We start from the raw sequence: 11,799 nt of genomic DNA, 5'->3' as shown, positions 1-11,799 counted from the left end.
GTCACGTATCAGAAGCATTCTTTGAACCTGCAAATTGTTTTGTATATATAATCTTTTTGTCTTCTGTACAGGATGGTAACAGAAGAGAATGTTGTGACATTGTGCAACCTATTGGAATGGATTCGATGGCAATCAAACTTCGGATTTGCATGAAACATGAAATTATTGGCTGAATGAAATAAAATATAGAGCCCGTTTGCATTGGCTTATAAGTTGCTTATAAGCTATTTTCAAATTTTTTGAGTGTTTGGCTGGTCAGTTTAAAGTCATTTTGTGCTTAAAATAAGTCCAACTAATTATAAGCTGCTTATCTAAAGCAGCTTATAAGCTGCTTTTTTTAAGCTCATCCAAACAGGCTCATAGTATATATCATATTATACTGCAGTATGTTTCAATAAGTCTAGCTAGTAGAAATAATGAGACCCCATATTTGCAACATTAATAAACTTTTGATCCTCCCCAAAGCTCCGCCTATTTTTTAACGTTGATTTTGTTCACAGTTTAGTGTATGGAATGTTCAATCGTCTTTTTTTTTTCCTTTTTTTTTTTTTTTTTTTTTTAAGTAGAAGCAATAACTCCATGTGAGAAAAGGTGAGAAAAAGAGCGCTCCTTGTTTTATTCAGTCCAAACATCATTGTAGCTACCAAGAATCTACCTTTAATTTGCTTTTCGGACTAAATCAATTTATTGTAGACAAGTGATGTTGCAAGGAAAGAAGTTTTTGTACTGTTGCATGTGAAAGATGAGGTGATGAACCTCTGGATGTCAATAAAGAGACAGAAGATTGAGGGAAGACCAAAAGTGCACTAATATTATAAATATGGAGAACTATATTTAGTACTCCATATGAAAAAGTAAGAATGACTTTGAGTCCACACCCAAAGATAAGGGACAATTTTAAGCTATTTCTCTAATAATTTCAGACGAGCTAGCTTACACTAAGAAATATAAGAAACACTTTCTGTGTTTAATACAAATACATTATATTGATTAAAATTGAAGTGTTCAATAGGTAAAGGCTGAGTTATTCTAATGAAAATTAATGATAATGTTAAGGGAATGTCTATTATCTGGACAAAAAATATTTTTAAAGTATTGACTTGAATAGTTGAAACTCAATCTAAAAATATTTTGGCTTATACTCTTAATTACTAATGTAATCTTCATTATATAGACAAATCTTCTTATCCATCATCCTATTTAATTGTGGAATCAGACCTGCTATTAATATTGGGATCTCCGTTTGTAGGGTGGAGTACTGGAGTCCACATACATTTCTAAATCCACCATTTCACATATTAGTTCCGGGGTACATGTTACTTTTTACAACAATATGTTTACTATTCTTTGAATAATAATTATCCAAAAAAGGAGCACTAAAAAAGAGATAGTACTGAGAAGATTAAAGTTATAAAGGCCAACACAAAAGAAAAAAAGAAAAAAGAAAGAAAGGACAACACATATACCCAATAAATTTAAGAAGCTTCTCCACTAAGATTGTATTTTTCTCTATTGCTCTTTTTAGTTCAAATTTTGATTCTCTAACTTTCTTTGCATTCAAATTAAATAAGAAGAAAAAAAGTAAAAGAAGAGCTTTTAAGGAGCAAAAGAAAAAGGAAATTTTGACTAAAGAAAGTGTTTTGTACGGAGGATAATATCTCGAAAAGTATTTTTATAAAATGTTTTTCATAATAACATATATTCATCTAATTTCTCAAAATAGCTTTCCTGGCAATAGAAGTGAAGTTATTTTCCGAAATTCACCCATCCCATCTAACTGAAATGGGTATTTTCGATGATTAGTCACCAGATTTATTGAAGAGAGTACGAGCGGCTCGATTACGAGGCCAATAAAGCAATCGCTTGGGGCCTTAATTTTTTTGGAGCCCCATTTTTTATTTAAAGATGTTTTTATATATAAATTGTTGTCTCAAGAGAGAAGTTTTTCAAAACTAAAATTGATAAAATCTTATCCAAGATCAACAATGTCTCAACATAGACTGCTATATTATCAATTGAAAAAGAATTGTTAATACAAATCGATTATGAAACAATAATTAATGATTTCACATCTAAAAAAGCTAGAAAAGTGGACTTTATATATATATATATATATATGACGATCTTTTCTTAAAAAAAATTAGGATCTCCATTCGAAATTTAACTTTAGACCCCCAATGTTGTAGAGACAGTCAAATATTAAAATAATAAGAAAATTATTCATAAAAATATATTATAATATTAGGATATGATACATTATGAAATGAAAACTATCCAAACAAAGATGCAAGCTTCCGAGGTACACTACTTCAACACCAAGCAAAAGAATCTCTCAAATTCCAAGCTGTTAAAAGCAAAAAATGATAAAGTTACTATCAGTACCCTACACTGCCCCACCATGGATACATTATTTCCATAATTCACCAGTATAGTTATATACGCAGTGACGAGTGCAGAATTTTTCACAAGCGATGTTAATATTTAAAGAAAGTGAATAAATGAATAAATAATAACGATAAATAGTGTCATTTTTCATATTTATACCAAATATTTTCATTTTGCTTATTATCTATACATGCATATTTGGTGCTCTCTCTATTCCGGTCTATGTGAAGCATTCGACGAACGAGTGTCAAAACAACTAATTTATTATTTGAATTCAGGTATATATTCTTCATATTTAATACGTGTATATATATACACACACATAAAAACTACATAAAGAATACTACAAGTCAGTATAGCTAATGATTCAAAAAATATTTTTAAAAAAATCGAGAAAATCATAGTAAAAGAAAAATGTTCGACTGTCCAAATTGCAATATCACATAAAATTGGATGCGGAAGTAAAAAAATTAGGTCACCACTTGAAGCAAGGTATACCCACCCTATATTTTGGGTTGAAGCAAGTAAATGTATTTTGAATTTTAAGTTTAGGAGTTCCAAAAATTTGTTGTATGTCCATATTCAGTTTAAGTCTCATCAAATGTACAGGACCTAGACTAAAATAATTGTGTTCTGCCCAATCTGTACCTTACATGCTTTCTCTGCCCCCTAGCCTATATGCATGCATCTATATATATACACACTCGGAGTAATATATATCACTACACAACCTTAACACAACAAGAAACTATATTCTCGCTGTGTGTGTGTGAGTGTAAAACATTGTGAAGCTAAGCTCAGCTGTATTAATGGAGATCATGAACATAGATGGACAACATGATGCAATTGTGTTCTTTGACGTGGAGACGACGTGCCCAGATCCGTTTCGGATCCTATATGAATTCGGATCCATATATGTATGTCCAAGGAGGTTGATTGAGCTTAATAATACTAGTTATAAGACCCTGATCCGACCCGATGACTTGGATATATTAACGGATCGTTCTTGGAAAAATCTTTCAGAGAAAGGCATTACAAGAGAAGACTTAGTTTCTGCCCCTCACTTCTCTAAAGTTGCTGACACTATCTACCATATCCTCCATGGTAAGTAATTAGCATATAAAAAAAACTCATCATTCTCATGTTTTTTTATTTTTTCCAACTTTTACACACTAGTAACTATAGAATGGGAGTGTCCCTATATCAGAGTAACGGTAAAATTATCTTCATATAATCCTTACTTTGTAGGTTCAAGCTTGATATTTGCATCAGGATAGGCTACCCATATTATACTCCTTGGAATGCGGTCCTACCCCGAATACTGATGTACCCTTTTTACACTAGTAACTATAGTAATGTAGAAAATGTTTTTGTTAGTTTCTCACTCGATGTTTGGCACCCGCTATGAGGGCCCGACTAATTTGGATTCGTGCCCGAAAGTCTCACTCTGAGGGTAAAGTGCTCTCTACCAAAAGCAATCACTTCATATCCAGGGCATAAACTCGAGACTTTCAATTATGAATTAATTAAATGATACTTATCATCCTACCACAATCTTTGATGTTATGTGAAAAAATACTTAGTATATAAGATTACTCGTATAATTGTTATAACACTTTATAGTGAAGTATAAATTGGTAACTTGGAAATTGAGTTAATTTTACTTATGGCTACTGAACTCTACTTGTTATAATGATAAAGTCGCAGAATTATTTTTATTATCAAAGTACTGAATTTTACTTATTATAACTGTAACATCATAAAATTATTTTTTGTCACATTGAAGTCATATTGAACTGAGTATGAATTAATCAGAAAATACAAATTGACTCGAAATGTCAATTTTTTGGCGTACAATTATGACACTTTACTCACCACGTTAGCGCGTTACCACTATAAATTTCACGTCAGAAAATAAATATTTCACCTTGGAATAATTTTGACTACCCTCTTCATCATTCTCGATCCTAAGTTACATTCGAAAGTGTTGTAATTGCATATGTAAATGTTATGAGAAGTCTAATTTTATTCTTGTGTGACGCTTGTATCTCTATATATTGAGACAGATCGAATATGGGCTGGACATAATATTGAGGACTTTGATTGTGCTCGAATTAAAGAGGCGTTTGATGGAATTAATAAGCCAGCACCAGAATATAGGCACTTGATTGATTCACAACATTTGTTAACGGGCTGGTTTGGAAAGAGAGCTGGTAACATGAAGGTATTTTTTTATTTCCTTTGATGACTCTGAATCAAGGGGTGTAGCCTAGAGGTCAGTGAAACTGAAACAAACCGGGAAAGTAAAGGTGGACTCGATACATTTGTTACGGGTCCGTCCGAGCCCATTAGATTTGGTGCAAATCATGTATTACCTTTGTCTGCACAATCGGATTTCGAAATTTTTATTTCTTAATTTTGATCGTGAAATCAGACATAAAATCTTTAAGTTTTTTTAATAAAATTTATATATTTGGGAACTACGTAAGAATTAGGCTGATACTAATTTGTGTGATAATGTCTGTAGCAGTTGGATAGTCTTGCAGCTTATTTTGGATCTAAAAAGCAAGTGCATAGGTAAGTATGAATATTAATTCGTTTGTATTAAGGATAAGTTGATTGTTATTAGACCATAGTTTGATATTTTTAGTGGAGGCCGCGTAGTACTATAAAACTAGGAATTAACGACAGACAAATGTTGTAACTAAACAGCAAAATCTGTCGATAATCCTATTTAGCGACAAAATAGCATGCATTATCAAACAATTTTGTTAGCTACGAGCATTTTTAGCGGCGGATTAGCGACAAAGTTCGTAACTAATTCCAGTTTTTTTCATAGTATGGATCAAGTTTGTGACTTCTTTATCTCTGTAATTTCAGGAGTTTGGATGATGTCCGGATGAATCTTGAAGTTGTCAAGCACTGTGGAGCTGTTTTATTCTTGGTAAGTGTAATTATTATTTTGCTCATATTTTGTTTCAGTTTATATGACGCAATTTTCTTATTTGTTTGTCCCAAAAAAAAGAATGATACATCTCTATATTTGAAACAGTCTAACTATAAATTTCTCATTTTATCCTTAATGAAAAGCTTTTAAAGCATCACAAATGCTATGATACACAATTCAACTTATTTGCAGGAGTCTATGTGTCCCGAGATTCTTCCTCAAACTTCATGGATTTCACCCGATGAAGTTTCTATATATTCTACGTACGCCATCCCTGCCTCCTTTTACGATGGAAACCCGAAAATACGTATTATGCACCACGACATTGATTTGAAGTTGCATTGCAGTCGCCTCAAAGTGCGATTTGGAATCAGGAAGTTCGATAATGCTAATCGTCGACTCACTTTCGTGGTGGATGCCTCTTCGCTTCTATGTGAAATTCTTGACAAATGTGATGTTCATGCGGAGCAGTTGTACAAGGATTTTGGTGGTAACTCGGAATGGTTGCCTGTTGTTCACAGAGTTTATCAAAGCATTCGATTGCGGTAAGTTACTAATCTATATGCTCGGACCCTCCAAATATGTTGTCACGCTAGTGTCGAGTCATCCAAAAATGTATAGCTTTTGGAGGATTCGACACACATCTGACAGACTGATAGTATATTTGAAGAGTCCAAGTGAAATAACTTCTAATCAGGAAAGATAACCTCAATCCAGATATCCCAGAAAATCAGTCACCTTTTTTCTTTGTTTTCTGCAATTGTTTTAGTGAGATATATTACATGTTGCTGATTTTGATATAGAACTGCTTTGATATATTTATAATAGTATCAATCAGCTAAGTGAGAAAATGTTGATACTGTCACGTGCCGGAACCCCAGACTTTGCGACTGGCACCCAACCAGGGGCGGATCTACACCCTATTGAGGGTGTTCACCCGAACACCCTCAGCAAAAAAGTACACTGTATATATAAAGAATTTTTATATGTTTTATGTACATATATAGATTTTTAACACCTTGACCACAAGAGTAAGGGTTGGTTCAGTGATTTAGGGAGTTTAAAATTCACCTTGGGGTTCCAAGTTCAAGCCTCGGGCACTACATTTTTATTTTTCAAACCCTCTCAGAGAATATCCTAGATCCTCCACTGCACCCAACAACCCCCATATCGAGCGAACAATTCATTAAACATAGTAAATGCACCCTAAACAGGATATAAGTCGAACATAAAGACGTAAATAATCCAAAAGTCAATTACCAAGTACAATGCAGAATTCAAAATAGGTATGAACCCGCATTTGGATGAGCATCTAAGAGTTGCGATCATGGAAGTCAATAGAGTTGACTCCACTCGTGTTTGTGAAGCCCATCTCCCTTTTACGGTTCAGGCCAGCTCTCCACCTTTTGCGATTGCAAGACATCAGATGACAACAAAAAATTTAAAACTGTCTAAGATTCCAAAATGTGACGAAACTCACTCAAGCCCCTCACCCCCCCCCCCCCCCCGGTCTGAATTCAAATCATCTTAGTAAGTCCGAAATGGTAATATCATCTTGTACAAGTCGCAAATATTCAAAAAGAGGGGTTGAATTGTTGCAGATTTTCCTACCTCACTTATGTAGAGGCCTAGCTTCAATCTATTCTTCAGGTTCATAAGGTGTCCATCCTAATCATAAATAAAGAAAGTCCATCAAGAATCTGTTGCTCATTTTTTTCCTTCTTTACTTATGCAGAGACTTGACTCAATTGTCATTTGTCCTCTTTATTATATCCTTGAAATTTTCTTATTTCTGAAAAAAGGGAAAGTAAAAGTACAAATATGTAACGAATATGTTGAGCAACCAATTAAGGCATTTCGTCAAGATTTGGATTTAGTTTACTATTTTTGTTGAGTCGCCCCTGATGCTTTAGGCACCTGTATTGTCAGATCCTCCAAAACTATATTACTAATTTTTTGGGGATCCGATATGAGCCTGATGGAACATTATAGGCTTTTATGTGTTTTATTTGATCATATTTCACTTTCTATTTGCTTAATGTGCAGCTTGAAGGCTAGAGGGGAAACACATATAGAGAGACATCAAAATGGATCTTTCACCAACCAAAGAGTTGAGTCCAGTAACTTTGACTCTGCAGAATTAGAGAGATTGATCATTCCTGGGAACTTTGTGGATGCATATCTCTCTTTGGACACCTTTGATTATATGGAGAAAGCAGGAATCCGCTTAGTGGCTGATAAGTTGATTATACATCACTAGAACTTCTTAACGTATTATTCTGAGCTTAAACGGGAAAACATGGTCAGTAAGGATTATATAGTTGATTCTAACTTGTTTAGGATTGAAGCATAATTATTAGTATTGTTGTTGTTGTTGTTGTTGTTGTTGTTGTTGTTGTTGTTGGTATTGTTGTTGTTCTTTCGTATAATCCTGAGCTTAAGCAGAAAAATATGGTAAGTTAGGATTCATATAGGGACCTCAATTTCTTTGGTATTGAGATGTAGTTGTTGTTATTATTGTTTTCTACCGTATTATTTTGAGCTTAAACAGAAAAATATGATCAACAAGGATTCATAGAAGCAACCTTGGTTGTCTGGAATTGAGGAGTAGCTATTGTTGTTGTTTCGTAATTTATTATTCTGGCTTAAATAGTGTCCATTGTAAAGTTGATATGATGTCCTGTAGAAAGTGTACCTTGCTATTTTATGAATGTAACAAGTATTAACAAAGGGATTCGATAAGTTTGGTTTAATCTGGTTTTTAAAATCAGCTTCTCTTTTGTTACACTCTTTCTGTTTTAGTTCAGGTGATTCCTAATTTTATTCCTTAAAAAAAAAAGAAATTGTTACATCCCGTATTTTCATGTGTTGGAAAGGGTGCGAGTTAAATGATATTAGTAACGAAAATGAGGTTATCCTCCCAAGTTTGTGGGTGGTTGTAGTAATGATACGGATGTGTTATAAATATTTGAAGTTAAACAAATCTAAGAAAATAAGTTTTGTCGAGGTTCGAAATTTATTTGATGAAATACGGTCCAAGCTATAATATCCCGTATTTTTGGACTAGAAAAATTTAATCGTCCAATATGAGCAAAATTTACACGAGCACGGAGGATTTGATCATATTCAAGTATGCAAATTAAGAACTCGGTGTATAAGAGGATGAAGTCCCGAAATGATTTAAGACGGTAAAAAGTGACATCGATGATTGGAAATAATATTTTATGTGTGGCAAAAGAGGCCATGAACTAGTGACATATCATAGGAGCATAAAATGTGTATATAAGGTGTGCTAAAAAAATGATTACTATTTAAGTGAACTGAGAGCAAGAGACTAGTTATGTGGATAAATTAAAAGTGGCCGAAGGTAGCGTGAAACAAAAATGATTAGTCAAAATATTTGGATGATGCTAAGAGGACAACATTTATATGCGGGTCCCACAAAGGGATAATCATTATAGATAATATTGGACAAGGACATATGTTTGGTCCAAGGGCAGTACGTGTTTCATTCTTATACAATTACAGGAAGTTGCATAATTCACCAAATGCTACGTTAAATAATAGTAATGAGTGTCATGTGTCCTTGTCATGTGAATTAGACAAAAGTGGCATGAAGTGTTATGGGTGAGTCATAAAGCACATAAAGTGCATGGGGATACGTTTAAGGCCAAGGAAGTAAATGCCTTTTTGCATTTACAATTGCTGCACATTACTTTCTACTTGGAGAATTCCCATTTTTACATTGCTTTCATTTTTGCTTCTTAAGAAACGTACCAGCACCCCTAAATTAAACCATTCTCTCTTAGCTAATCATTTTGTTTCTTAAGAAAATTAGCATTAACCATGGCTGCCAAGCTCACGGCCATGGCAGTCCACAATAAGGCTCAATATTTTGATAGCAAAATAAAATAAAATAAATAAATAAATAAATAATCTCCGAGGTGTTCTAAGTGTTTGAGGGAGCAGCAAGATCAGAAGTTAAAGTTGAAGAAGATGAAATGGGCAAATTGTGCAAGTTATTGGAAGATCTGTCCTAATTATATTTGAGGTAAGACTTCTTCTTTTGTCATGAAATTAGAGTTAATGATGTTGTAGTGGAAAAATTAAATTGTATTAAGTGGAATTAGAAGGAAGAAAATTGCATGATTAAGTGTTGGTATTGTTGTTGTTGGTATTTTTATTGATGTTTGGCTAAGTTGGAATTTCGAGGATTGTTAAGTTTACAGGGGAAATGCTGCCCGAATTTTGTTAAGTTTCATTCGTACTTGGATTGGTTAGTAAGTGATGTGGATAATCTAACCGTGGCCTATGTTATCTTAATTTTAGACCTGCGAGCTCGAGAAGTAGACGTTGGACATTAGATAGAGTTCAAGGTATGTGAGGCTAGTCCTTTCTTTCTATGGCATGAATCTTATAGCTTGACTCTCTTTTTATCCATGAGTTTCCTTAAGTTCCGAAAAATACGAGTCTATGTCCATAATTAGACACACAAGGTAATGAGTAAAGTATAGAAATCCCAATACTCATGTTGTGATGATCCTATGATGTTAATGATGTTATTTATTGCTTACACTCACCTTATATGCTAATTCCTTCAAGGTGAGGCAGGATGTCAATGAATGTTCCATAATGACGTCGGAAGCCACCGACTTTACGTCACTCCGATATAGTTATGGCTTTTGATTGGGCTCTTATGCATGCTTTATTTATATACGTATGTATTTTCTCACACCGCGCCGCGCTATAGTCGGCCGGGCAGGAACGTAGATGTGCACACCACTATAGTGGGCAGCTTATACCCCGGACGCGGGAGGCCTGGACGCAGGCTATGATTATCACACCGCTCCTACCTGGACGGGCAGCTTATACATTATCACACCGTACCTATATGGACGGGCAGCTTATATGTGTATACATACATGGTAATGATTATGAGTAAGTGAGCATGCATTATTTCAGTTATTTTTGATAGCCAGTACAGATTGCCCTTTCTTGATGCCTCCTTATCTCATTGATGCCTTCATATTTCATTGATATATTGCTATTGTTTATGCCTCTCATACTCAGTACAATATTCGTACTGACGTCCGTTTTCTTCGAACGCTGTGTTCATGCCCACAGGTAGACAGGGAGGTGAGCTTGATCCAGATTCTTAGTAGCTGTCAGCTGATTGAGAGCACTCCATTGTTCGGAGGTGCTTATGTTTATTCTTTTGGCTCCTTTATGTATTTCGCGCACGACGGAGTCTTGTTCCGTCTATATGTATAATATGTCAGTAGAGGCTCGTAGATGCGCAGTGTGGGTTAGATGGTCTCACAAGATTACTATGTTATATTTGTATATGTTATTTTGATGGCCTAAGGGGCACATGTATAATAAAATCATTTGTGTTGTCAAATGAAAAATGGTTGTCTTATGATTATGAGATTATGAATGATAAAGAAATGTAAAATGGTTATGACGAGTGAGGAAACGAGCGGTGCTCGGTGGTTAGTCCCGGGTACCCATCGCGGCCCTAGTCGGGTCGTGACAGAAATAATTCTACAGTCGGAAATATTTTACTTTAAACATTTACCCTAATGAAAAGCTTTTATAATCACACAACATTTATGTCATGTTTGATTATATGGAGAAAGCATGAATTGCCTTAGTGGCAGACAAATTGATTACAAATTAGAAGTTTTTACAACCACAATATTATTACTTTATGAATGTACCAAGTATTTAGAAGAAGAAAAAGTACTAAGTATACTAATAACACCTCAATTCCTAAGAAAAATGCTTAAAGCTAGGGAATCTGTGGAGCATGAGATCTGGTGGGAAATTAAAGCAGGATCATCTACTGTGTGGTATGAGAATTGGACAAAACTCGGAGCATTACATTATGTGATCCCAGTTGAATATCCAATCAATGAGGAATTAGAGGAAGTTGCAGAATTAATAGAGGAAGGAAGGTGGAAGACAGAATTACTGCAACAGAACTTCCCAGCAGATATAGTGGAACATATTGAATCAGATATTCATATTGAGAAATTACATGGATACTGGGACAAGCCATGGTGGATGCCTACAAGTTCAGGAAAATTCACAGTAAATAGTGCTTGGAATCTATTGAGGCATAGGGAAGCAGAACAACAAGATTACAAGTACATGTGGATTAAAGGGATACCTTTTAAGGTATCATTTTTCCTTTGGAGATTATGGAAGCTTAAACTTCCAACTGATGAACAGTTGCAAAGAATGAGGATTGCTTTGGTTTCTAGATGTTATTGTTGTCTCATTCCAAAATAGGAAACAATGCAACATCTGTTTGTAGCTGGTAACTTTGCACAAGAAGTTTGGAGAGTTTTCATGAATGCAGCAGGGATAAAAATGAATCTAGTACAGATTCATCAAGTTATTAGAGAATGGTGGAATGCAGTGGAGTCAAGCTAAAGCCAATACTGCAGGCAGTCCCAGCTATG

The 11,799-nt window shown here is 34.5% G+C and overlaps 1 protein-coding gene and 1 long non-coding RNA gene across 4 annotated transcripts; both read left to right on the top strand.

Moving 5' to 3' along the window:
* The first annotated feature begins 2,931 nt into the window (after positions 1 to 2,931).
* Positions 2,932 to 8,085, top strand: LOC132625957 (protein NEN1-like). Of its 3 annotated transcripts, XM_060340635.1 has the most exons (7): positions 2,932 to 3,489; positions 4,452 to 4,609; positions 4,913 to 4,962; positions 5,266 to 5,329; positions 5,525 to 5,595; positions 5,680 to 5,877; positions 7,379 to 8,085. In XM_060340635.1, the coding sequence occupies exons 1-7, from the start codon at positions 3,195 to 3,197 to the stop codon at positions 7,590 to 7,592; spliced, it is 1,050 nt and encodes a 349-aa protein (XP_060196618.1). In that variant the 5' UTR covers positions 2,932 to 3,194; the 3' UTR covers positions 7,593 to 8,085. The 3 variants fall into 3 exon arrangements, with proteins under 3 accessions (XP_060196618.1, XP_060196616.1, XP_060196617.1); XM_060340633.1 differs by having other exon boundaries at positions 2,937 to 3,489; positions 5,525 to 5,877; XM_060340634.1 differs by having other exon boundaries at positions 2,939 to 3,489; positions 4,916 to 4,962; positions 5,525 to 5,877.
* Positions 8,086 to 9,398: 1,313 nt separating this feature from the next.
* LOC132625958 (uncharacterized) lies at positions 9,399 to 10,751 on the top strand. Its single transcript, XR_009577057.1, has 2 exons — positions 9,399 to 9,708; positions 10,457 to 10,751. It is a non-coding gene; the product is annotated as an uncharacterized LOC132625958 (long non-coding RNA).
* Positions 10,752 to 11,799: the final 1,048 nt, after the last annotated feature.

This window comes from Lycium barbarum, chromosome 2 (genome assembly GCF_019175385.1).
Source record: "Lycium barbarum isolate Lr01 chromosome 2, ASM1917538v2, whole genome shotgun sequence".
Classification (NCBI taxonomy): domain Eukaryota; kingdom Viridiplantae; phylum Streptophyta; class Magnoliopsida; order Solanales; family Solanaceae; genus Lycium; species Lycium barbarum.
The sequence above is the reverse complement of the archived record's forward strand: the minus strand, read 5'-3'. Positions and strand labels throughout refer to the sequence as shown.

Coding starts and splice junctions, on each gene's coding strand:
- LOC132625957 (XM_060340633.1), top strand. CDS start 3,195: ATGGAGATCATGAACATAGATGGACAACATGATGCAATTGTGTTCTTT. Junction 3,490..4,451: donor TATCTACCATATCCTCCATG/GTAAGTAATTAG, acceptor ATATTGAGACAG/ATCGAATATGGGCTGGACAT. Junction 5,330..5,524: donor GTGGAGCTGTTTTATTCTTG/GTAAGTGTAATT, acceptor ACTTATTTGCAG/GAGTCTATGTGTCCCGAGAT.